This window comes from Oncorhynchus tshawytscha, unplaced genomic scaffold (assembly GCF_018296145.1).
Source record: "Oncorhynchus tshawytscha isolate Ot180627B unplaced genomic scaffold, Otsh_v2.0 Un_contig_1824_pilon_pilon, whole genome shotgun sequence".
Taxonomy (NCBI): domain Eukaryota; kingdom Metazoa; phylum Chordata; class Actinopteri; order Salmoniformes; family Salmonidae; genus Oncorhynchus; species Oncorhynchus tshawytscha.
This window is the reverse complement of record NW_024609829.1, coordinates 255,524-279,029: the sequence shown is the minus strand read 5'-3', so window position 1 is coordinate 279,029 and position 23,506 is coordinate 255,524. Positions and strand designations below refer to the sequence as shown.

The following is a 23,506-nucleotide window of genomic DNA, read 5'->3' as shown; positions in this document are numbered from 1 at the left end:
TGAAAGAACTGCCCTTAGCCGTCATATATTGGCCTTATTGCTTAAATATACCACGGCTGTCAGCCAATCGACATTCGGGGCTCGAACCCCTCAGTTTATAATGTTATTTATTTAACTTAGTTGAATGCTCTGTCACTCTGGATAAGAGCGTCTGCTAAATTACCAAAATGTTAATGTATATGTTTTGGGGCGGAGCTCATTAGAGTAATACTCAGCATGCTTTGCAATTGTTAATTTTTTACATATACATTTAGTTAATTTAGCAGACGCTCGTATTACATGATAGTGCCATCAGATTTTTGATGCCAATGTAGGGTGAAAGGGAGCCACAAAATTGTGAACCACTATAAAGAAATGGTATAGAAAAGTATTTTGTATTTTGAAAATACAAATGACAGTTTGTATAGTTCAGCCCAGTGTAATACAACACACAAAATACTCAGAAGTAATTAAAATGTCTATTTGAAATGAAAATAACAGAAATACTACCCATCTCTGAGTATTTGTAGTAGATTTTCACCTACTCATGTAGACAAATTAAGTTTCTAGCTAATTTTGGATTACATTTCTGTTCAATTCTGAAAACAACGTTGGATCCATTGGTTGAATCAGTGGTACCTGAGGTCAGGTAAGTGCGCACAACGTTGTATCGCCCTCTTGCGGTGACTCTACTAGACATAGTGTTCTACTCCAATGGTTCGCAACCTTTTTTGCTTACTGTACCACCAACTGAATTTTGCTCTGCCTGGAGTACCCTCTCATGCATGAAGTACCACCTCATGCACATTTTGACAGTAAGCCTATGGCCTCATGAGTCCTCTCAAGTACCCACCGTGGATAGGCCAAGTACCCCTGGTTGGGAACCTAGGTTCTACTCTGCTTAAGTGGTGGAACACACATACACACGTTTTGAGACGTTTTATTCATACCTTTCAAACGGGCATCACTATCACTTTCCCTCCACAAAATGTGAGAAAAGGAATAAAGTAAGTAAAGTAAGTATTTGGTCAGCTTTTTTCCATCTTATTTTAATATTTTTTTCCCTCATAACAAAATACAAAACATAGCAAGGAATAAAAAACAAACAAACAAAAAACAGGTTTTAGTCTATGTTACAAAATGCTAAACATTGTCTCAGACAGTACAAGTCAAATACTTGAAATGTGTCCATCCACTAGCACTTAGACAAGCAAGTCTCACTTCAACCACCTGCTGTTTTACAGAGCATGCCGTCCTTAATCATTTTAATTGTAATCCTTAATAAAAGTCTACCTAGAACTAAAATTTGACATGGACAATTCAATTGTTTGTAAAAAAAAAACACATTTTACAACATAAAAGAGACATGTTGCCCTTGCATTAGACTTGATTGAGAAGGTGACCACAGTCCATTCTGTTGTCCATCTCATTTTAAAACACACGTTAAAGACATGACTCATAAATAAAATGTACCGGTACCTTCTACTCTAATATCATTCAAGGGGAACAAAATAGTGCCTTATGGAAGCAAAAATAGAAGATATTTACATGACAGTCAAGCTAGGTTGGGCTGGCCTGGATCCATGGTCCTCTGCTCTCTATTACGCCACACTAACACACCATCGTTATGTCAGGCCAGGGGTGTATTCAGAAGTTGGAAACAGAAAACGGAAAACATTTACCTCGAATGGAAAACATTTTGCAACAGAAACTGTAGTTTCTATTTGACATATTCCGGTAAGTCCCTCACCATTTCGTTCTGTTTGCTTCTGTTTGGTTCCTATCGAATACACCCCAGGTTCATAATACTACAGTACCTTAAGAAAGTATTCACAGGCCTACACACAATACCCCATAATGTCAATGTGGAATTATGTTTTTTAAAATGTTTATAAATTACATAAACATTTCAAGTTGAAATCTCTTGAGTCAATAAGTATTCAATCCCTTGGTTATAGCAAGCCTAAGTAAGTTCAGGAGACAAATGTGCTTAACAAGTCACATAATAAGTTGCATGGACTCACTGTGTGTGCAATAACAGTGTTTAACGTGATTTTTGAATGACCACCTCATCTCTGTACACCACACATACAATTATCTGTCCCTCAGTCGAGCAGTGAATTTCAAACACAGATTCAACCACAAAGACCAGGGAGGTTTTCTAATGCCTTACAAAGAAGGGCACCTGTTGGTAGAAGGGTAAAAAAGAAAAAAAGCAGACATTGAATATCCCTTTGAGCATGGTGAAGTTATTAATTACACTTCAGATGGTGTATCAATACAGTCAGTCATTAGAAAGACACGGGCGTCCTTCCTAACTCAGTTACTGGAGAGAAAGGTAACCGGTCAGGGATATCACCATGAGGCCAATGGTGACTTTAAAACAGTTAGAGTTTAATGGATGTGATAAGAGAAAACTGAGGATGGACCAACAACATTGTACTTACTCCACAATACTAACCTAATTGACAGCGTGAAAAGAAGGAAGCCTGTACAGAATAAAATTTTAAAAAATGCATCCTGTTTGCAACAAGGCACTAAAGTAATACTGCAAAAAATGTGGCAAAGCAATTCACTTTATTTGTCCTGAATACAATTTGTTATGTTTGTCCTGAATACAAAGTGTTTACCACTCTTCATATTTTTAAGCTTAGTGGTGGCTGCATCATGTTACAGGTATGCTTGTAATCATTAAGAACTGGGGAGTTTTTCAGGGTAAAAAAATTAACAGAATGGAGCTAAGCACAGACAAAGTCCTAGAGGAAAACCTGCTTCAGACGGCTTTCCACTAGACACTTGAGGAAGCTTGAAGAATTTTGAAAAGAATAATGGGAAAATGGGGCTCCCAAATGGCGCAGCGGTTTAAGGCACTGCATGTCAGTGCTAGAGGCGTCACTACAGACCCTGGTTTGATTCCAGGATGTATCACAATCGGCTGTCCCATAGGGCGGCGCACAATTGGCCCAGCGTCGTCCTGGTTAGGGTTTGGCCTGGGGGGCTAAGCCGTCATTGTAAATAAGATTTTCTTCTTAACTGACTTGCCTAGTTAAATAAAGGTTACATAAAATAAATAAATTAAAATGTTGCTCAACCAGGTGTGGAAAGCCGTTAGAGACTTACCTAGAAAGACTCAGCTGTAATCACTGCCAAAGTGCAAGTTCTCCCACTTAAAAAGATGAGAGAGGCCTGTAATTTTCATCATAGGTACACTTCAACTATGACAGACAAAATGAGGGAAAAAATCCAGAAAATCACATTGTAGGATTTTTAATGGATTTATTTGCAAATTATGGTGGAAAATAAGTATTTGGTCACCTACAAACAAGCAAGATTTCTGGCTCTCACAGACCTGTAACTTCTTCTTTAAGAGGCTCATCTGTCCTCCACTCATTACCTGTATTAATGGCACCTGTTTGAACTTGTTATCAGTATAAAAGACACCTGTCCACAACCTCAAACAGTCACACTCCAAACTCCACTATGGCCAAGACCAAAGAGCTGTCAAAGGACACCAGAAACAAAATTGTAGACCTGCACCAGGCTGGGAAGACTGAATCTGCAATAGGTAAGCAACTTGGTTTGAAGAAATCAACTGTGGGAGCAATTATTAGGAAATGGAAGACATACAAGACCACTGATAATCTCCCTCGATCTGGGGCTCCACGCAAGATCTCACCCCGTGGGGTCAAAATGATCACAAGAACGGCGAGCAAAAATCTCAGAACCACACGGGGGGACCTAGTGAATGACCTGCAAAGAGCTGGGACCAAAGTAACAAAGCCTACCATTAGTAACACACTACGCCACCAGGGCCTCAAATCCTGTAGTGCCAGACGTGTCCCCCTGCTTAAGCCAGTACATGTCCAGGCCCATCTGAAGTTTGCTAGAGAGCATTTAGATGATCCAGAAGAAGATTGGGAGAATGTCATATGGTCAGATGAAACCAAAATATAACTATTTGGTGAAAACTCAACTCGTCGTGTTTGGAGGACAAAGAATGCTGAGTTGCATCCAAAGAACACCATACCTACTGTGAAGCATGGGGGTGGAAACATCAAGCTTTGGGGCTGTTTTTCTGCAAAGGGACCAGGACGACTGATCCGTGGAAAGGAAAGAATGAATGGGGCCATGTATCGTGAGATTTTGAGTGAAAACCTCCTTCCATCAGCAAGGGCATGGAAGTTGAAACGTGGCTGGGTCTTTCAGCATGACAATGATCCCAAACACACCGCCTGGGCAACGAAGGAGTGGCTTCGTAAGAAGCATTTCAAGGTCCTGGAGTGGCCTAGCCAGTCTCCAGATCTCAACCCCATAGAAAATCTTTGGAGGGTGTTGAAAGTCCGTGTTGCCCAGCAACAGCCCCAAAACATCACTGCTCTAAAGGAGATCTGCATGGAGGAATGGGCCAAAATACCAGCAACAGTGTGTGAAAACCTTGTGAAGACTTACAGAAAACGTTTGACCTCCGTCATTGCCAACAAAGGGTATATAACAAAGTATTGAGATAAACTTTTGTTATTGACCAAATACTTATTTTCCACCATAATTTGCAAATAAATTCATTAAAAATCCTACAATGTAATTTTCTCGATTTTTTTTCTCATTTTGTCTGTCATAGTTGAAGTGTACCTATGATGAAAATTACAGGCCTCTCATCTTTTTAAGTGGGAGAACTTGCACAATTGGTGGCTGACTAAATACTTTTTTGCCCCACTGTATCTAAATGCGATTTTTCTGTATTTCATTTTCAATACATTTGCAAACATTTCTAAAAACCTGTTTTCACTTTGTCATTATGGGGTATTGTGTGTAGATGGGTGAGTTAAAAAAAAGTATTGAATCCATTTTGAATTCAGGCGGTAACACAACAAAATGTGGAATAAGTCCAGGGGTAACAATTTCTTTTGAAGGCACCTTCAATAATGAGCCTTTGTCAGTCAGTTTACACTGCTTATACACCGAGTAAAAAGATGAGAGTTGACAATAATAACTCTTTCAACACACAACCCCACTCTAGGCTATGTATCACACGACTGCTGAAACAGTAGACAGTAGTAACATTTACTTCAGCCTGATTTAAATGCTTCTCTGAGAAGTCAGGGTTATTCCACTGTGTTGGTACCAAAATACATTTAGGCCTAATCTACAGTTCAATTCAATAAATACAATAAAAACAACAGTTATATACCATTGTGGTTCTCTCCAATATGCAATTATTAGAAAAACAGTAAACACACACACAACATACACAGGGTGCTCCCCTATTGAAACATTTCACTCTTGGATTTACATGATCAATCTGGTCCTTAGCAGCTTTGTCTGAATGAGCCCAGCTTAAATATTCCAGTGGAACTCACACAAAGCACTGATTCAAGACAATTTGATTTCCAAATGTCAATGAAAAGTATGCACCTTGACAGTTCAAAAAATAAAACCAACCAAAATGACCCCATCCACAAAAAAAGGACTACCTTTTATAAAAGTTCTACAATCAAATGAATTTAAAAAGTATTTACAATAAACAACTAAAGGCCTTAAATCGTTACTTAAATTACATTACTATTAAATCTTAAGCACTTTAAAGCATCTTACTGTAGGATAAAAGCATTTCTATTTGTTGGACTGTGTCACTGTTAATATGGGGCCTTCTAGGCCTTACCAAAGGAATTTGAGCCTTCCTAGTTCTATTGCTAACAGTAGGCTATCAGAGGTGTTGAGGAGAACTCCTAGTTCTACTGCTAACAGTAGGCTATCAGAGATGTTGAGGAGAACTCCTAGTTCTACTGCTAACAGTAGGCTATCAGAGATGTTGAGGAGAACTCCTAGTTCTATTGCTAACAGTAGGCTATCAGAGGGTTTGAGGAGAACTCCTAGTTCTATTGCTAACAGTAGACTATCAGAGGGTTTGAGGAGAACTCCTAGTTCTATTGCTAACAGTAGATTATCAGAGGTGTTGAAAACAGGGTCATGTTCAGGAGGATGCAATATACTGAACGTTGCAGATAGAACTCATGAATGGAGCGGACATTATTCCTTACACTAAGTGTCTGAAAGGTAGGCTTGTTCTACACAGTAATGTTTTTACATTGCTGTGTAGTATCTTTAAGCACATTAAGCTGGGTTCACTCAGACAAACCTGCTAAGGACCAGGTTGATCATGTAAGTCCAAAAGTGAAATATTTAAGGTTGGCACTTAAAACCCATTTTTCAAATAATTGTTTATTGGAGAGAACCACATTGATGTAAAACTGTGGTTTTTGTTGTACTTCTTGAATGGAACTGTGGCGCAACAACGGCCCCTCATGCTGAGTTCAGCTTTTTTGTGACCCCCACCCCCATCGGATATTAAAAAAATACTGAATAGAACAAACCTGCCTCTCGGACACGTAGTGTAAGAATTCATGTCAGCTCTATTCAGGACAGTTCTATCCCAGAGTGATCCTAATTCCTGCCATTCTACACATTTAGCCATGGGGTGTAGAGAACATTTTGCAATTGTATAACTGATTTCCTGCCATTCTATTCATTTTGCCATGGGGCGGAGAGGAAAATTAGCTGTTTTTAATTTGATATCTGAGTGAGACTAACAAAATCCATGGGGGCCCTCCGGTAGGTAATTCAACCATGATTACATTTTAGATAGCTGGCCGCTAGACCAATTTACCAATCTAAAACATTTTAGCTGACATGGGCTAATTGAGTGACTATCAGTGACTGACATTACAAACAATAAACAACCACATTTTGAAATTGGTCTGAGGGCCTTCAATTGCCCATCCCTGATCTGAATGTTAGATAACGTTGTGCTCTACTGAACGCGCCCCAGGCCTCATGGAATGGCCCATCTGCTCTGGTACGGAGTACTGAGTAAGTGACCACTCAAGATAGATAAAGGAGTGCCTTACTGAAGGAAGGCCTTGGTCTTTAGATTGGATGTATGAGCCACTGATGCAGGATATAGCAAGACATTTTATTAATTTTAACAAGACAGCTACTCTATATGAGACGGTGCTTCTCATATCAAAGGCTTTTCTAACACCTTTGACATTGAAAAATATGGATTCGCATACCAAGTAAGATGCACCATCGAGAGCAATTCCTGTGTTTATGTGGGCTGTCTGTTAGTTAAATTGCACTGATATATATATTTTTAAGCATATCATTTTTTATTACAGCTTAAACTTCACTTTACTTACTAGAAACAAACGTATTTGCAGCAGGACTAGAATTACGACACCTCACAAATGCTATGTGTCTAAAGTGAGTGCTAGCCTCTCCTGATTCTTAAAAACATAAAACAACATAATGTAAAGCAAAAAATCGTAAAGAAATATCTATCATCATCATCATGATCGTTGTAGTAAAAAGTACATCTTTACAGATAAAAACACAGAACCCTGAAAAGTTTTTTAAGAGACATCACATGCTGGATGAAAGCCAAGGTTTCTGAAGGCGAACGCTTGAGAGCTCCGGCTCTGAAACGTAAAAGCAATACAAATATACAAAATGAAAACGCAGAAAGTAAAGGAGCCCAGAAAGCGTTTGTTGTCTTTGTCTCAGAACCGGCAGTCCATCTCAGCAGTGGAATGCTCTTTCTTCCTAAAACGAAGGAAGAGGAGAGGAAAAAGGAGGAGGGGAGAAGGTAAAATGGAGCGCAACGGGAGTTGGCGCGTATGCGCCAGGGTGGACGGGGTTTGTAGTGAGGGGGTGTGTCTGTGTGCTGTCAGTCAGTCTCTCTACCGCACATGCTCAGTAGTATCCTGGGTGGTACTGTTGGCTCCATGGCTTCTGGTTCCAGAACTAAAGATGGAAGACAGAGGTTAAAGATAAGAGTTTTGAACCATTCCATTGGTCCTAAGGTGCAAACATTGCCCAGCCTGTGCTGCGCTACGTCCAGCTACATCAGGAGCAGTACATACCCCCTGCTGCCAGCTCTGGTTGAAGGCCTGGGCCTTGTTCATGCCAAAGTTGCTGTTCTTGTTGAAGCTGCGATTGTTGCCTCCTCTGCCTCTGAACTTCTGCGGAAAACACAACAGCCATCAGACACCTGGGACTGCCAGCTGACCTCCAATTGGTGGGTTATACAAATGTACTGTATGTTGTTGTTATATTCAGAAAACTATATAGAAATGAAATAATCCAACAATCCACTCTAGCTGATAGAGTCAGACTCGGTGTAGTCCTAGTCAAGGACACTATCAGGTATAGTAACTAGTGACCCACCTGTGTGAAGTTGCCCCTGTTGTCCCCACGTCCTCTTCCACCTCCACCTCCTCCGCGGGTCATGCTGCCTCGGTGCATATTGCCTCCCCTATTACCCCCCATGTTCCTCATGTTGCCCCTTCCAGGACCCCCCCTGGGTGCACCCCCTCTGCTGGGCATGCCCCCGCTCCCCCTGTTGAAGTTGCCCCGGTTGGAGAAGCCCCCTCGGAAGGCCGGAGGAGGGAGGAAACCTCTGGGGGGGCGACTGAATCCACCACGAGGTCCTGGGCCTGGGCAGAGACAAACACACAGATCAATATATATTGTACATACCAAGTACACAAACATACACCTCAAGTATTAGAGTTATTTACAGAGTCAAATACACATTGCTCACCTCCCCTGAAGTTGCCTCTGATCTGGAAGCCTCCTCTGCCCCCCCTCTGCCCCTGACCACCTCCCCACTGCCCCTGCCCTCTGCCCCCACGGCCGCGGTGGTTGCTCCCTCTCTTGGGTGGCGTGCCCCCCTGGTTGGCCTTCTTCTCTGGGGGCAGGGCGGAGCGACTCTCCTCCTTGTACAAGTCCAGCAGCTTGGAGGCCTCGTCCTTCTGCAGCTCCACAAAGCTCACCTCACTGAAGCAATCCCCTGGCTCCGGCAGGGTATAGATACCTACAGGAGGACGGAAGGGAAACAGCCAGATATATCAACCCCTAACAAATCAGTCAGTCAGCCCGAAAAGAAGCGTCTGCCAAAGGACTCAAATGTAATGTAAGCTCTCATGTGTTATTGATACAGGTAACAGGTGTTATGTTTGTCAGGTATTCTAGGTTGTTGTAGCTCACCTTTCATCTTGAGTACGGCGTGCTCGGGGACGTCTTTACCATCCGTCTCGGCTTTCTTCTGTGTCCTCTGCTTGTAGTCGTCATCAGTAGGACACACCACCACGGCCTTCCTCTGGAAGCCTGCAAACAGACACATCTTCCTCCTCTGGGCCGGGGCCGACACATTGGTCTGACAGAGAAAGAGAGAGAGAGAGAGAGAGAGGTACCAGGGTTAAAGTCATATCCAACCATACACCTACTGAAATCATTCCATTCTCACACTGCCATACAACCAAGTAGTATTTGTTTCTCATGATGATGCTGACTTAATCAAATGTTGTTTGTTCACAAGGCATCTAAATATTAAAAAATAACGACAATTGAACCGATACATAAAAACAAAAGCTTCAATGTGGGTAACCATGGTTACCTGGTCAAGGATGTAGTTGCGTTTTTTGCGTGCAGCAATCTCAATGAATTTTCCCAGGAAAAGAGGTGCACGCTGGGAGATGGCGGTGAGTTTGGTGACATCCTTCATTTGGCGTTTCAGACTGGCGATCTGGCAAAGGAGAATAAAGAATTCTGAGGTATGGAGTCATCTGACTTTGGGGTGAACTGTCCCTTCAACCTGAACTGACCCTTTAAGGTGAGCTGTCCCTCCAACCTGAACTGACCCTTTAAGGTGAACTGTCCCTTCAAGGTGAACTGTCCCTCCAACCTGAACTGACCCTTTAAGGTGAACTGTCCCTTTAAGGTGAGCTGTCCCTTTCAGCTGAACTGCCTCTTTAAGGTGAACTGTCCCTCCAACCTGAACTGACCCTTTAAGGTGAGCTTTCTCTTTCAGCTGAACTGACTCTTTAAGGTGAACTGTCCTGTCCCTTTAAGGTGAACTGCCCCTTTAAGGTGAGCTGTCCCTTTCAGCTGAACTGCCTCTTTAAGGTGAACTGTCCCTTTAAGGTGAGCTGTCCCTTTCAGCTGAACTGACCCTTTAAGGTGAACTGTCCTGTCCCTTTAAGGTGAACTGTCCTTTTAAGGTGAGCTGTCCCTTTCAGCTGAACTGCCTCTTTAAGGTGAGCTGTCCCTCCAACCTGAACTGACCCTTTAAGGTGAACTGTCCCTTTAAGGTGAGCTGTCCCTTTCAGCTGAACTGACCCTTTAAGGTGAACTGTCCTGTCCCTTTAAGGTGAACTGTCTCTTTAAGGTGAGCTGTCCCTTTCAGCTGAACTGCCTCTTTAAGGTGAACTGTCCCTTTAAGGTGAGCTGTCCCTTTCAGCTGAACTGACCCTTTAAGGTGAACTGTCCTGTCCCTTTAAGGTGAACTGTCCTGTCCCTTTAAGGTGAACTGTCCTGTCCCTTTAAGGTGAACTGTCCCTTTAAGGTAAGCTGTCCCTTTAAGGTGAGCTGTCCCTTTCAGCTCAACTGCCTCTTTAAGGTGAGGTGTCTCTTTAAGGTGAACTGTCCTGTCCCTTTCAGCTGAACTGCCTCTTTAAGGTGAACTGTCCTATCCCTTTCAGCTGAAATGCCTCTTTAAGGTGAGGTGTCTTTTTAAGGTGAACTGTCCTGTCCCTTTAAGCTGAACTGTTGAACTGTAGAACTGTCCTGTCCCTTTAAGCTGAACTGTTGAACTATAGAACTGTCCTGTCCCTTTAAGCTGAACTGTAGAACTGTCCTGTCCCTTTAAGCTGAACTGTAGAACTGTCCTGTCCCTTTAAGCTGAACTGTAGAACTGTCCTGTCCCTTTAAGCTGAACTGTAGAACTGTCCTGTCTCTTTAAGCTGAGCTGTAGAACTGTCCTGTCCCTTTAAGCTGAACTGCTGAGCTGTAGAACTGTCCTGTCTCTTTAAGCTGAACTGTAGAACTGTCCTGTCCCTTTAAGCTGAACTGTAGAACTGTCCTGTCCCTTTAAGCTGAACTGTAGAACTGTCCTGTCCCTTTAAGCTGAACTGTAGAACTGTCCTGTCTCTTTAAGCTGAACTGTAGAACTGTCCTGTCTCTTTAAGCTGAACTGTAGAACTGTCCTGTCTCTTTAAGCTGAGCTATAGAACTGTCCTGTCCCTTTAAGCTGAGCTGTAAGACTGTTCTGTCCCCTTAAGCTGAACTGCTGAGCTGTAGAACTGTCCTGTCTCTTTAAGCTGAACTGTAGAACTGTCTTGTCCCTTTAAGCTGAACTGTGGAACTGTCCTGTCCCTTTAAACTGAACTGTAGAACTGTCCTGTCCCTTTAAGCTGAGCTGTAGAACTGTCCTGTCTCTTTAAACTGAACTGTAGAACTGTCCTGTCTCTTTCAGCTGAACTGTAGAACTGTCCTGTTCTCTTTAAGCTGAACTGCTGAGCTGTAGAACTGTCCTGTCCCTTTAAGCTGAGCTGTAGAACTGTCCTGTCTCTTTCAGCTGAACTGTAGAACTGTCCTGTCCCTTTAAACTGAACTGTAGAACTGTCCTGTCCCTTTAAGCTGAACTGTAGAACTGTCCTGTCTCTTTAAACTGAACTGTAGAACTGTCCTGTCCCTTTAAGCTGAACTGTAGAACTGTCCTGTCTCTTTAAACTGAACTGTAGAACTGTCCTGTCCCTTTAAACTGAACTGTAGAACTGTCCTGTCTCTTTAAGCTGAACTGTAGAACTGTCCTGTCCCTTTCAGCATCACTCACCATCATCTTCTCCAGGATGGTGTTGGTTCCCAGGATGTTGTATTTCCCAGGGTGCTCCTGAGTGTGCTTGGTTACCCACGCCGTCTTCCCAGCGCCAGGCAGGCCTACCATCACGATCACCTGGGAGAGTAAGATACATTTTAATCATGGCTGCAAAGTAAGGCATACGAGTGTTCCTCTTCTCCTGAGGACGTCAGACAAGGAGTTACCATACAACAGCACAACACACCAGGGGTTTCCCTGAGCATATATCAGGAGTCCGGGGCGGCAGGGTAGCCTAGTGGTTAGAGTGTTGGACTAGTAACCAGAAGGTTGCAAGTTCAAACCCCCTAGCTGACAAGGTACAAATCTGTTGTTCTGCCCCTGAACAGGCAGTTAACCCACTGTTCCTAGGCCGTCATTGAAAATAAGAATTTGTTCTTAACTGACTTGCCTAGTTAAATAAAGGTAAAAAAAATATATAAAAAAAATATTGTGTTGTCAAATGTGGGATACAGACTTGGAAATGGAAATGATGAAAATACCATGGGCATTCAACAACATGAAAACCAGCACGCACTCACTCACCTCACAGTCATCCTTGGTGTCGGGCCCTTTGGGGCCTCGGACCCTCTTGCTCACAGGGACCTGCTGTAGGAAGCTGTAGTCGGCCGGTGGGACGAACAGTGGTGCCTCCCTCTGGCCGAAGTTGAACTCTACAGCACAGTTGTGACAGAGGACGTGAGGGAAGAGGGGCCGTCCGTCCAAAGATGCCGTGTCAACTTTGAAGGCCACACCTAGGTCCTGACCGTTCTTACTGAACGATAGCTCCACCTCCGAGCCTTCAAAGTTCTGCAGGAGAGAGGACGAACATCATCATCAGTGGAAAAAGCAGCAGCAGTTTAATCTGTAAGCTGATGTTCATTTTTTAACTGGCTAAAGCTTAGGTCTTTGAGCGAAATGTGACAAAGGGATCATTAACATATCTTACGATTAGGCATCCGACGACATCGTTTTCGTCGAAGCACTCTCCGAAGTCTTCTGTGACACAGTTGGTGGTTTTCTTCCCTTTGGCAGAGAAGGCATACGAGTGTTCCTCTTCTCCTGAGGACGTCAGACAAGGAGTTACCATACAACAGCACAACACACCAGGGGTTTCCCTGAGCATATATCAGGAGTCCACTGAATTATATTGGTTGGTCTAATTGTTCACTCACCCAGTAACAGTGTTCCATTGGCTAGTGACCAGCCCACCAGAACCTCATGGATATCCATGCCTTTACTGGAGATATGTTTCACTGGGATCTTCTCAATGATCTGGGGAGAACACACAGAGGGTGAGGTGTGTGTGCTTGTGTGTTTGTCATGATGTTCTGTTCAGACCATCATCATCATCAGTGGTTTTTGGCTGAATATCTGTAAAGCACTTTGTGACAACTGCTGATGTAAAAAGGGATTTATAAGATACACTTGATAGATTGATTGACCACGTGTGTGTGTGTTGTTGATGGTGATATCTCTCCTCACCTTCATCTCAAAGCAGGCCTTGCCCTGAGCTACTCCGTAGGAAGCCCTGCCTCCAGCCCACAGGTAGGCAAAGCTCTCCATGGTAAGGGATGACGCGCTGTAACGGTCCCGGGACACCTTGAAGTGCAGGTCACTGTTATCTGTGGTTACACACACACACACACACACATACACATACACACACACACACACACACACACACACTATTGTGAACTTCACAGTTCAAGTAAAAAAATGTGCACTGCTGCAGGTGTTATTCAATAATTGTACAAATTCTACCCACAGTTATTTATTTTACCTTTATTTAACTAGGCAAGTCAGTTAAGAACAAATTCTTATTTTCAATGATGGTCTAGGAACAGTGGGTTAACTGCCTGTTCAGGGGCAGAATGACAGATTTGTACCTTGTCAGCTCTGGGATTTGAACTTGCAACCTTCCGGTTGCTAGTCCACCACTCTAACCACTAGGTCAGGTCTGTGTGTATGTACTCACATGTGGACAGGTCAGTGTGTGTGTACTCACATGTGGTCAGGTCTGTGTGTGTGTACTCACATGTGGACAGGTCAGTGTGTGTGTACTCACATATGGTCAGGTCTGTGTGTGTGTACTCACATGTGGACAGGTCAGTGTGTGTGTACTCACATGTGGTCAGGTCTGTGTGTGTACTCGGATGTGGACAGGTCAGTGTGTGTGTACTCACATGTGGTCAGGTCTGTGTGTGTGTACTCACATGTGGTCAGGTCTGTGTGTGTGTACTCACATGTGGTCAGGTGTGTACTCACATGTGGACAGGTGTGTACTCACACGTGGTCAGGTGTGTACTCACATGTGGACAGGTGTGTACTCACATGTGGACAGGTCTGTGTGTGTACTCACATGTGGTCAGGTGTGTGTGTGTGTGTACTCACATGTGGACAGGTCTGTGTGTGTGTACTCACATGTGGTCAGGTCTGTGTGTGTGTACTCACATGTGGTCAGGTGTGTGTGTGTGTGTACTCACAGGTGTCGAGGCAGACAGTGCTGTCGTCAAACTCCTCGTCCTCTTCCTCCAGTGGGGGCTGGGGGGACTTGGCCCTGGAAGAGAGAAGATGAATGGGTGAAGGGTCAGCCCAGGGAGGACACTGGAGGGACATGTCTCTCACTCAAGTGGGCAAACTTAGGCAGGAAATGACAACAATGAACAGTGAGTCATTTTACTCATGTATAAAAAAAAAACAGATAAATGAAAGAAAAGCATTGCAAGTTTGAATTTTGTAAAATTAGTGTGGGAGAGGTGATTAAAAACATGATTGTTATCGATCAATAATGACAAACCTCCTGGTATTGACAACTTAGATGGAAAGCTACTGAGGATGGTAGCTGACACTATAGCCACTCCTATCTGTCATATCTTTAATCTGAGCCTAGAGGAAAGTCTTTGTCCTCAGGCCTGGATGGGAGCCAAAGTCATTCCACTACCCAAGAGTGGTAAAGCGGCCTTTACTGGTTCAACAGCAGACCTATCAGCTTAATGCCAGCTCTTAGCAAACTGTTGGAAAAAATTGTGTTTTAACAAATACAATGCTATTTCACTGTAAACAAATTAACAACAGACTTTCAGCATGTTTATAGAGAAGGGCACTCAACATGTACTGCACTGGCACAAATCACAAAAATTGGTTGAAAGAAATTGATAAGAAGATTGTGGGAGCTGTACTGTACTTTCAGTGCAGCCTTTGATATTATTGTTGTTGAGAAAACATACAGTGGGGAGAACAAGTACTTGATACACTGCGGATTTTGCAGGTTTTCCTACTTACAAAGCATGTAGAGGTCTGTAATTTTTATCATAGGGACACTTCAACTGTGAGAGACAGAATCGAAAACAAAAATCCAGAAAATCACTTTGTATGATTTTTAAGTAATTAATTTGCATTTTATTGCATGACATAAGTATTTGATCACCTACCAACCAGTAAGAATTCCGGCTCTCACAGACATGTAAAAGACACCTGTCCACACACTCAATCAAACAGACTCCAACCTCTCCACAATGGCCAAGACCAGAGAGCTGTGTAAGGACATCAGGGTTAAAATTGTAGACCTGCACAAGGTTGGGATGGGCCATAGGGACAATAGGCAAGCAGCTTGGTGAGAAGGCAACAACTGTTGGCGCAATTATTAGAAAATGGAAGAAGTTCAAGATGACGGTCAATCACCCTCGGTCTGGAGCTCCATGCAAGATCTCACCTCGTGGGGCATCAATGATCATGAAGAAGGTGAGGGATCAACCTAGAACTACACGGCAGGACGTGGTCAATGACCTGAAGAGAGCTGGGACCACAGTCTCAAGGAAAACCATTAGTAACACACTACGCTGTCATGGATTAAAATCCTGTAGCGCAAGCAAGGTCCCCCTGCTCAAGCCAGCGCATGTCCAGGCCCGTCTGAAGTTTGCCAATGACCATCTGGATGATCCAGAGGAGGAATGGGAGAAGGTCATGTGGTCTGATGAGACAAAAATAGAGCTTTTTGGTCTAAACTCCACTCGCCGTGTTTGGAGGAAGAAGAAGGATGAGTACAACTCCAAGAACACCATCCCAACCGTGAAGCATGGAGGTGGAAACATCATTCTTTGGGGATGCTTTTCTGCAAAGGGGACAGGACGACTGCACCTTATTGAGGGGAGGATGGATGGGGCCATGTATCGCGAGATCTTGGCCAACAACCTCCTTCCCTCAGTAAGAGCATTGAAAATGGGTCATGGCTGGGTCTTCCAGCATGACAACGACCTGAAACACACAGCCAGGGCAACTAAGGAGTGGCTCCGTAAGAAGCATCTCAAGGTCCTGGAGTGGCCTAGCCAGTCTCCAGACCTGAACCCAATAGAAAATCTTTGGAGGGAGCTGAAAGTCCGTATTGCTCAGCGACAGCACCGAAACCTGAAGGATCTGGAGAAGGTCTGTATGGAGGAGTGGCCCAAAATCCCTGCTGCAGTGTGTGCAAACCTGGTCAAGAACTACAGGAAACGTATGATCTGTAATTGCAAACAAAGGTTTCTGTACCAAATATTAAGTTCTGCTTTTCTGATGTATCAAATACTTATGTCATGCAATAAAATGCAAAATAATTACTTAAAAATCATACAATGTGATTTTCTGGATTTTTGTTTTAGATTCCGTCTCTCACAGCTGAAGTGTACCTATGATAAAAATTACAGACCTCAACATGCTTTGTAAGTAGGAAAACCTGCAAAATCGGCAGTGTATCAAATATTTGTTCTCCCCACTGTATGTGTTATGGCTTTCCAACCTCTGCCATATCGTGGATTCAGAGCTATCCATCTAATATAACTCTATTTAATAGGGTATTCCTAATGGAAGCTTCTCTAATGTCAAACATGTAGAGTGTGGTGTACTGCAGGGCAGCTCTCTAGGCCCTCTACTCTTTTCTATTTTTACCAATAACCTGCCACTGGCATTAAACAAAGCATGTGTGTCCATGTGCTGATGATTCAACCATATATGCATCAGCAACCACAGCTAATGAGGTCACTTAAACCCTTAACAAAGAGTGGTAGTCTGTTTGGGAATGGGTGACCAGTAATACAATGGTCCAGAACATCTCTTAAATTAAGAGCATTGCATTTGGTACAAATCATTCCCTAAGTTCTAGACCGCAGCTGAATCTGGTAATGAATGGTGTGGCTGAACAAGTTGAGGAGACTAAATTACTTGGTGTTACCTTAGATTGTAAACAGTCATGCTCAAAACATATAGATTAAATGATTGTAAAGATGGGGAGAGTGCTGTCCGTAATAAACAGATGATTTGCTTTTTTGACACCACACTCGACAAAGCACGTCCTGCAAGCTCTAGTTTTAGCTTATCATGCTTATCAAATCAAATATTATTAGTCTCATGTGTAACATCTGCTTCCAACTCACACCCTCAAACACCTAGATCCCCTGAACGCAGCTCACTCTCCAGATTCCAATCACCTGAATTCTAATCACCTGTTTACACACCTGTATGTCATTGTCACACACTATTTACTTCAGTTCTTTGCACCCAATCACTGTGAGGGATTGTTTGTTGTGTGACGCATGGCTTTCGGAGCTCTGTTTTCCCCACGATTTACTCCTCCCCTATATGATAGTTTTTGCCTGCCTCACTAACGACGCCTTTTGCCTATTCCCTACCTGTACTTCAGCCTATCGGATTTCCTGTTATCTACCTATTGCCTGATCTCCCGGACTACCATACTATCCTTTTCCCTGCCTGTACTGTTGCCCTTTTGGACCCCCTGTGTTTGACCTTCTGCCTGCCCCTGGACCCAGCTACCTGCCTCCTCCTGTGTATGACCTTCTGCCTGCCCCTGGACCCAGCTACCTGCCTGCTCCTGTGTATGACCTTCTGCCTGCCCCTGGACCCAGCTACCTGCCTCCTCCTCTGGTCCTTTGCATTAAACACCTGCTGCGCCCTGCGCTTGAAACCAGCTCTCTGTCTCCCCTCGTGTTCATTACAACATGCGCCGAATACAACAGGTGTAGACCTTACAGTGAAATGCTTACTTACGAGCCCCTAACCAACAATGCAGTTTAAAAAATACGGATAAGAATAAGAAATAAAAGTAACATTAAAGAGCAGCAGTAAAATACCAATAGTGAGACAATATGCAGGGGGGGTACTGGTACAGAGTCAATGTGCGGGGGCACCGGTTAGTTGAGGTATTATGCACATGTAGGTAGAGTTATTAAAGTGACTATGCATAGATGACAACAACAGAGAGTAGCAGTGGTGTAAAAGAGAGGGGGGTGCAAATAGTTTGTGTAGCCATTTGATTAGGTGTTCAGGAGTCTTATGGCTTGGGGCTAGAAGCTGTTTTGAAGCCTCTTGGACCTAGACTTGGCGCTCCGGTACCGCTTGCCGTGCGGTAGCAGAGAGAACAGTCTATGACTAGGGTAGCTGGAGTCTTTGACAATTTTTAGGGCCTTTCTCTGACACCGCCTGGTATAGAGGTCCTGGATGGCAGGAAGCTTGGCCCCAGTGATGTACTGGTCCGTTCGCACTACCCTCTGTAGCATCTTGCGGTCGGAGGCCGAGCAGTTTCCATACCAGGCAGTGATGCAACCAGTCAGGATGCTCTCGATGGTGCAGCTGTAGAACCTTTTGAGGATCTGAGGACCCATGCCAAATCTTTTCAGCCTCCTGAGGGGGAATAGGTTTTGTCGTGCCCTCTTCACGACTATCTTGGTGTGCTTGGACCATTGTTACTTTGTTGGTGATGTGGACACCAAGGAACTTGAAGCTCTCAACCTGCTCCCCTGCAGCCCCGTCGATGAGAATGGGGGCGTACTCTTTTTCCTGTAGTCCACAATCATCTCCTTTGTCTTGATCACGTTGAGGGAGAGGTTGTTGTCCTGGCACCACACGGCCAGGTCTCTGCTTGGCACCACAAAGCCAGGTGAGGCCATGCCTCGTCGTTGTCGGTGATTAGACCTACCACTGTTGTGTCATCGGCAAACTTAATGATGGAGTTGGAGTCGTGCCTGGCCATGCAGTCATGAGTGAACAGGGAGTACAGGAGGGGAGTGAGCATCCCCCCCGTAAGGGGCCCCTGTGTTGTGGATCAGCGTGGCGGATGTGTTGTTACCTACCCTTACCACCTGGGGGCGGCACATCATGAAGTCCAGGATCCAGTTGGAGAGGGAGGTGTTTAGTCCCAGGGACCTTAGCTTATTGATAAGCTTTGAGGGCAATATGGTGTTGAGCGCTGAGCTGTAGTCAATGAATAGCATTCTCACATAGGTGTTCCTTTTGTCCAGGTGGGAAAGGGCAGTGTGGAGTGCAATAGAGATTGCATCATCTGTGGATCTGTAGGGGCGGTATGCAAATTGGAGTGGGTCTAGGGTTTCTGCGATAATGGTGTTGATGTGAGCCACGTCCTGGTAATCCGTCTGGCCCTGCGGCCTTGTGAATGTTGACCTGTTTAAAGGTCTTACTCACATCAGCTACAGAGAGCGTGATGACACAGTCTTCCGGAACAGCTGGTTCTCTCATGCATGTTTCAGTGTTATTTGCCTTGAAGCGAGCATAGAAGTAGTTTAGCTCATCTGATAGGCTCGTGTCACTGGGCAGCTCTCGGCTGTGCTTCCCTTTGTAGTCTGTAATGGTTTGCAAGCCCTGTCACATCCGACAAGCGTCAGAGCAGGTGTAGTACAATTCGATCTTTGTCCTGTATTGATGCTTTTCCTGTTTGATGGTTCGTCTGAAGGCAAAGCGGGATTTCTTATAAGCTTCCGGGTTAAAGTCCCGCTCCTTGAAAGCGTCAGCTTTTAGCTCAGTGCGGCTGTTGCCTGTAATCCATGGCTTCTGGTTGGGGTATGTACGTACAGTCACTGTGGGGTCGACGTCATCGATGCACTTATTGATGAAGCCAATGACTGATGTGGTGTACTCCTCAATGCCATCGGAGGAATCCCGGAACATATTCCAGTCTGTGCTAGCAAAACAGTCCTGTAGCTTAGCATCTGTTTCATCTGACCACTTTTTTATTGATCTAGTCACTGGTGCTTCCTGCTTTCATTTTTGCTTGTACGCAGGAATCAGGAGGACAGAATTATGGTCAGATATTCCAAATGGAGGGCGAGGGAGAGCTTTTTATGTGTCTCTGTCTGTGGAGTAAAGGTGGTCCAGAGTTTTTTTCCCTCTGGTTGCACATTTAACATGCTGATAGAAATGAGGTAAAACTAATTTAAGTTTCCCTGCATTAAAATCCCCGGCTACTAGGAGCGCCGCCTCTGGGTGAGCGTTTTCTTGTTTGCTTATGGCAGAATACAGCTCATTCAATGCGGTCTTAGTGCCAGCCTCTGACTGTGGTAGTATGTAAACAGCTACGATTATTGTCCAGTCATATGGTCAAGTGCTGCAAAGAAAGACCTAGTTAAGCTGCAGCTGGCCTAGAAAGAGTGACATGTCCTGCTCTTCATTGTAATCAGAGGGCTGATATTAATACTGTGCAGCCAGTCCCTCTTGTCTAAGAGTTGAGGAAAGACTGACTGCAACACCTCTTGTTTTTATAAGAAACGTGTTGGGATATTCCAAATTGTCTTCTGTCTGTAATGTCTTTTTTGTTATTTGTTGGACCCCAGTAAGACTAGCTGTTGCCATTGGCGTCGGCTAATGGGGATCCTAATAAATCAAACCACTCTCAGAATTTAAAACTAAACCTATCATTGTAATCTGTCAAATGTTGCTTTCAGGGCCTTTGAGTCTCAACTAGAGAATAATCTAGGGGAAAGACTGCACTAGGCTACATTTTGACCAGTTCTGGCAGGATTTATCAACAATGGAGTAAAAGTTGTAACATTCTTCAGTCTGAAACTGCAGGGCGTGATAAAACCAATTAGTCAGGAACGTCATCTAAAGTTCACCAATGTCACTGTATCATTGGATATGCATTTCTTCTCTGGTGAGGATATATAAGTGATAGAAAGTTGTTGGAAGATCATACCTCATCACAAGAACAACAGAACATACATACAATTCCTATACTTTAGACGAGGATGCCCACTCTAGAAAACTGTCAAGTTATTTAGCTCTGTTTGCCATTAGAAAAGCTGTGTGATAGAGTTATTTTTCAAAAATCCTGAATCATATAGGTTTAAAATTAAGTTCTAAAAACACTGACATTAGATTTGTTGAGCTACAGAATAGCTGTATATCTGCTAAACAGTGAAGCTGTTTATAACACATGTATCAAAGACAATGGCCTGTAGTAAGGAGAGAATTTAATCAATATTAGAGGCCAATAATCAATCACTCTCACTCACTCACACTCATTCACACTTTTATTGCATCCTACCATTGGGAAAAAAGAAAGCATATAAAAGTTGTCCAAGTTCAACACAACTGGACCGACAGAGAGAGACAGACAAGCATTTCGCTACACTCGCATTAACATCTGCTAACCATGTGTATGTGACAAATATTTTTATTTTATTTAGACAGATACTTAATTGGTGCACTTCTTCTACAGACCCCCCCCACCTTCTTTGTCCCACCTCGCCTCTCTTTTGTCCCACAATGTGTGGGTCAGGCACCCTCCCAGGGGCATCCAGACCTTCCCATTCAATATAGCATCCCTGCAGACCACCCCATAACCATTCCTATCACAAACTAGCTATAGCACCAACCACCATTATCTACACTACAGTTGGGCTTTGCATGCATATTGTCAACCCTGTATTCAGTAATAACAGGTAAGGTAATACCCATGTAGAGGTAAATGGAAGAAAAATATGTTTCTTAGCAGCAGGGGTCAGGGGTAGCATTAAGGACTGTGTTGGCTGTTAATGTCAACACAGCAGTTCGATAAGGCAGAGAGCTGGGAGTTGTGCAGGCCAGGGTGACTCGGAGCTAACCGAGGGTTAACCCGGCTACTGCACCATCCTTACCGGCTGTACTTGCTTTCTTCAATAAACTCAAAGTAGCCCCTTCCATGTTCCTCCCGGCGTCTCTTAACACCCTTCTTATTCTTCTGCTCAGCGCTCGTGTCTTTGTCCGCATCCCCTTTGGAAATAAAACAATAACAAAGCAGGTATTGAGGTGCATCCCGCCCCCCAAGTGTAGGACCCAGGTGTTACATGATGGTCCACACAGTTCAGCTAGGTGGCTAGTTAGGTGTTTTGATTTGTCAGGTATCTACATGAGTTGCAATGTATGGACTACAAAGGGAAGAGGAGATCTGAAAATAATTAAAGATATGGTGATCTGGAGCCATGAATAACAAGGGCCCATCAAGAGCAATAATACCAGTTAGTACCCCCTCTTTAATACCAGTTCGCACCCCCAATATAAATGGATATTGATGTGTGTGAAATATCACACATTTTCAGTTTCTACAGCCATGACAGCCTTGACCAAATATTAACTTGGTATTTACCGTGTTGATAAAATGTTAATAAAAAAATAAAAAATATATAAAAAATAAAGCTAGATTACGACTGGCAGCTAGCTAGATAACTTCACATTTCCTAAAACCAACGTTATAAACCTAGGCTATGCGCATAGACGTATTTATACCTATGGAATAACAAACCGTCTCACGGGAAAAGATAGTCAGCCTGCTGCGTTCTCTCTCGCCAGTAGGAGCCACTGTTTTGCACTTTAGCAGCTAAAGGTAGCTAGCTAGCCAACGACCATCTGCACACCGGCGCATCTTTGTCTGCCGCTTGAAGAAATGCAAATCCGGAACACAAAACCATTGCGTAAAAACATACACCTGTCAAGTGCAGCCGTACAAAAGCGTATTGTCTACAATTAGCTAGCTACATGGATCCTGGCAGAAGTTCCGACATAGCTGGCAAGCTTAGCAGGCTAACCAGTTGACCTATCTTTGATTCTGAACTGTCATGCAAGACGTGAACTCTAGCCGCTGCTGCAACCATAGCAGCAGGGTCGATTAGCTGGCTTGCATCGCTTACCCTCTCTCTCGAGAGTCCCCAGTGCAGCATCATCATCATCGAATTTATCCATCTCCTCATCATCATCATCCTCTTCTTCTTTCAGTAGAGCATCTTCATCCTCGTCGGATTTATCCATATCTACTCCCGCATCCTCATCTTCCCCCATATTATCGTCGATATTGGCGCATTCTTTCTCTGCTTTCCCTTCGCACCTATCTTCATCCTCTACTCCGCCCGCCTCCATCCTCTCCTCAACTAGGTCTTCATCCAAGTCCTCCTCGCCCATGTCATTCAGGCCGACAGCCCCTTCGCCTTGGCCGCCGTTCTCCCCGGTCTCAGCTCCTCTGGCTAGAGCCTCTTCATTCAGCGCGGCCTGCAGCCGGTCCATAAGATCCGCCTTCAGCCCCTTGTCCGACAGCTGCCTCTTCTTCAACTCGTCCTTCAACTCGTTTACCTTTAACTTATTCACGTTGATAGAGCTCATTGTGTTATCTATTAAATAATTAAATAAATATCGATACAATTCGATAAAAATCCCAATTGTCGACTGTGTTTTTGAAATTCGAAACACGAAGATAAAAGCCCAGTGCACTGATGGCCGACTTGGTGATAGCAGTCGCCTATAATTTCCACTGCGCCAAACCCGCACCCTTTCTAAGCACGTCCCACTACTGACATCTGTGCTGCTGATGAGAGCGTGCCAAGGGCAGTAATATAGCCCTACCGTAATGACACGAATAAACCAGGCAGATTTTTTCCTGTGTGTCTCCTACCACATAACAGCCGTGCATCCATACAATGGCTTTTATATGTCTTTTCGGCCAAAGTCTACCGTCATTATTGACCATATGAAGCGAATATTTTTCACAATTCGTTACGCATGCAAAGAAGTCTTGCTTTG

The 23,506-nt window shown here is 43.9% G+C and overlaps 1 protein-coding gene across 2 annotated transcripts; it reads right to left on the bottom strand.

Annotated features, from left to right (window-relative positions):
• Positions 1-7,122: 7,122 nt before the first annotated feature.
• Positions 7,123-23,293, bottom strand: hnrnpua (heterogeneous nuclear ribonucleoprotein Ua). 2 transcript variants are annotated; one of them, XM_024415976.2, is made up of 14 exons: positions 22,624-23,293; positions 21,595-21,709; positions 14,158-14,231; positions 13,157-13,296; positions 12,847-12,946; positions 12,621-12,733; positions 12,218-12,481; positions 11,651-11,770; positions 9,434-9,562; positions 9,025-9,193; positions 8,579-8,851; positions 8,203-8,471; positions 7,899-7,997; positions 7,123-7,779 (listed from the first exon to the last, which is right to left on the bottom strand). In XM_024415976.2, exons 1-14 carry the CDS (start codon positions 23,087-23,089, stop codon positions 7,729-7,731), a joined length of 2,382 nt encoding a protein of 793 aa, XP_024271744.2. In that variant the 5' UTR covers positions 23,090-23,293; the 3' UTR covers positions 7,123-7,728. The 2 variants fall into 2 exon arrangements, with proteins under 2 accessions (XP_024271744.2, XP_042175194.1); XM_042319260.1 differs by having other exon boundaries at positions 7,899-7,994.
• Between the last annotated feature and the right edge of the window lie 213 nt (positions 23,294-23,506).